Genomic DNA, 3,212 nt, shown 5'->3' on the forward strand with positions numbered 1-3,212 from the left:
TGGGTATGGCCTGGGTCTCTGGACTTTAGCCACAGTGTTCATTCCAGCCCTTCTTCTAACTGTCCCCTCCAGATATTTGGTGTCTAGGTCGCTATAAAGCTCATCATGTATTTCCTGAAGTGCTCCTCAGACCCAATTTTGACCACCTTCTCTTGCTTCCCATCTGTGTCTGTCAAGACTATGCTTGGATGCAGAAACAAAACACAATTAACTATGGCATATGCATGAAGAGGTCTATTTGTCTCACATAATAAGATGTCTGCCCTTGGACAGCAGCTCCCCAGTGTCAGTGATGCTCTTCTGTCTTTATCTTCTGTCATCCTTAATGGATGGATTGTTGCCTCATGGTTGCAAGGTGGCTGCTGCACTTCCAGGCATCACATCTACCTTCTAAGCAGGAACAAGTAGCAAGGCAAACTGGCTAAAAGGGCCCTGAAACTAAATGTGTTCCCTTCTTATTAGGAAAGTAAGAGTTTTCCTGCAAGCCTACCTGACCGACTTCCACTTACATCTTGTTGGCCAGAACTGGGTCTCATGGCCACCTCTGGCTGCAAGGGAGCCTGGGACAGCAAGTTTCTCACTTATCAGCCTCTTTAGTAGAAGCAATCAAGGGAGAAGGGCATTGAGAAAGGCATGGAGAACCCATCCGGGCATCTGCCCGTCCTTCTCTCCATCCTCCCCAAGGAAGTTCAAGGTTCCATTCTCAGTGCTTCTCTAGGCCCGGCGCATTACTTTGAATGTTGTGTAACAGGGTGAGAAGCTGGCTCCGGCATCTCCCCAGGCTTCCACCTTCTGATTAATCCAGAAAGTGGCTGTCAAGTGCCTGCCAACTGCTTGGTATAACATGCCTCCCTGGAGGAGCAGCAGGCGTGGCCCTTACCCCGGAGGTTCTTAGCCTAGTTAGGAGAATATCCAGGCTCTCTGCTCTCCTTCTTAGAACCGATGATGCAAGACATTTTCTGCTCATCTTGTTAGGACAGTTTTGCAGGTTGCCTGCCATCCTGGGAAAGTCCTGAAGCACTATGCCAGACCTCATGCCAGTTTCCCAAACCACGGCTTTCCTTGCCCCATCAGCATTTCACTGGAAGAATCTCCCGGTTGGATATTTGCATTCAAGTCTTGCTGCACTCTGGGTGCTGTACATGTATGGGTCCCAAGAGCTTCTGCTCCCTCTGCAGGGAAAGGAGCTCTGTGGGGCTGGGCTCTGCCTGCCTGCCCCGCCTGCCCCGCCTGCACCGCCTGCACCCGAGACAACCGTAATTAAAATGGCCTTCATTGATCTAAGCTGACTTTGGCTCTTGGAAAGCCTTCAAAGCTGACACCTCCTTACATTTGCCTGGAATAATAGCTGGGAGCGTGCCAGGGCATTGCTCAGGGAGGAATGCTGATTTGGGAGTGTCCACCTTGATGAGAGACTGACAGCAACTCCTGGTGGCAGATCTTTACCTCCTGCCTCTGCTGTGAAGGTGGCCCCACCTGCAGGTCTGCCACCAGCTGTGGACAGGACTGTGCCTGTTCACTGCCATGCAGGGGACGCTGTGCGTTTTAATCATGGGTTGGGGGACAGGAGATTAGAGCTGAAAGAAATCTTGGAGGAATCCTAGAGATGACACTCACATTTGCAGATGAGGAAACTGAGGCCCACAGAGGACAAAACACTTGCCCAAAGCCTCACAGCCAAACCATAGGCCCTGGCCCTCACTCTAGGGTTCCTGCACTGCCTTTGTCCCAATCCTATCCTCCTGCATTGTCTTAGGGATCAAATAGCTGTGAACAATCATCTGGTTTTCAATTTTTCTTCTTTAAGAGTGCCTGGGACCATCCCCAAGCAGTCCCTTGCACTGTAGTGTTTGCACGGAGGCTGCCCAGTCTCTCCTGGCAGATGGGCTGGTGGCTCCTGAGCGGAGCACCCAAGCAGCGTATTAACATGGGGAGGTGTCAGCAGGGTCCGGCTCTGGGCCCTGCTGTGTGGTGTTGCTTTTTTGCATGCGGCTGAGTCCCCTCCTGACTCCCTCTACCCCTGCACTGCTCCCACACAAGAAGCTAAGGTGAGGGGCTGGGCGTGGCTTGTCCTGGCCCCTCTAAGGTGACTCTTGGTGGTTTCCAGATGTGACGGCGCCCTTAGTGGATGAGAGAGCCCCCAGCGAGCAGGCTGCCAGCCAGCCCCCCACAGAGATACCAGAAGGAACCACAGGTGAGGGAACCCCAGAGCCTCCCAGGGCTGTGGAGGCCCCTGCTGGGTGCCCCGGCTGACCTGCTGCAGCAGCAGGTGCATGCGGGGCTAGCCTGGAGTACGAGTGAGGCAGGAATGGGCGGATGCCAGCTTCGGGAATCTTGGTTTGTTAGGAGCTTCATGCCTCGATGTCCTGTTGCTTTGCAGCTGTCCACAGCCTCCCAGAGGATTTGGGACCTTCTGGGTTCCTTCCAAATTTTCCTCTCCTTGCCTCTCAGTCAGTGCATCTGCTCAGAGAGTTCTCTGCAGGGTTTTCCGAGGCAGGCGAGGCAGTGGCAGACCCGTGCCTTGTTCACACCTGAGGTTGCCCACCTTCCTGCTTGGACTCTGCCCTGCGGCAGGGTCACCTCCCAGGGGTGGTTTACCCCCAGGAGCACCTGAGCTTGCAGCAGGGCCCAGATGACTGAACCTTTTGAGGATCCTGGGGGAGTTCAGAATGTGACCTAGCATTCATTTCTAGGACTATGTTGTCTTTTCAAACATATCCATGAAAAACAGGCTTGATGAGCCCGTCCTGTCAACACAGATGACAGGGAATCAGTCAGGCAGGGCACCCACAGAAACAGCCCAGGGCTCAGGGCTGCAGAGTCACTCAAGAGCTGCCCTGCACAGGCAGAGCCTAAAGGAAACAGCCAGCACAGCTGGGAGCTCCTAGTGTCATTTCCTTCCCATCCTGTTTGCTGGGCTTACATCAAGACTCCAGCCATTGGCTTGGTGACTTGGAGGGTGCCCAGCTGTCCTACAAGAAGAGCAGGAAAAAAAAAAAAAGAAGAAGCAATGCAGCAGAGTTCTGGACAGGATTTCACCAGCAATGGAGGGCAGGGGGCATGTCCTCAGGGAGGCGTTCTGCAGCGTCCTCTCAGTGCTGGCGTGTGGAGAAGGTCCCTTGCAGGGGCAGTGCCCTGCACACCCTTCAGATTGCATTTCTGCTCTGCAAGTTGATGGAGCTATGAGGTCTTCTGAAACGGGTGGAGGGAAT

At 53.7% G+C, this 3,212-nt stretch overlaps 1 protein-coding gene across 1 annotated transcript in view; it reads left to right on the forward strand.

Moving 5' to 3' along the window:
* The window catches only part of LOC103588509 (microtubule-associated protein tau-like), a 21,495-nt gene that overhangs the window by 14,499 nt on the left and 3,784 nt on the right, over nucleotides 1–3,212 (forward strand). The window contains exon 3 of the mRNA XM_008570195.1: nucleotides 2,108–2,194. Within this exon, the coding sequence (XP_008568417.1) occupies nucleotides 2,108–2,194 (87 nt within the window). The remainder of the gene's footprint in view (nucleotides 1–2,107; nucleotides 2,195–3,212) is intronic.

This window comes from Galeopterus variegatus, unplaced genomic scaffold, assembly GCF_000696425.1.
Source record: "Galeopterus variegatus unplaced genomic scaffold, G_variegatus-3.0.2 Scaffold580, whole genome shotgun sequence".
NCBI lineage: Eukaryota > Metazoa > Chordata > Mammalia > Dermoptera > Cynocephalidae > Galeopterus > Galeopterus variegatus.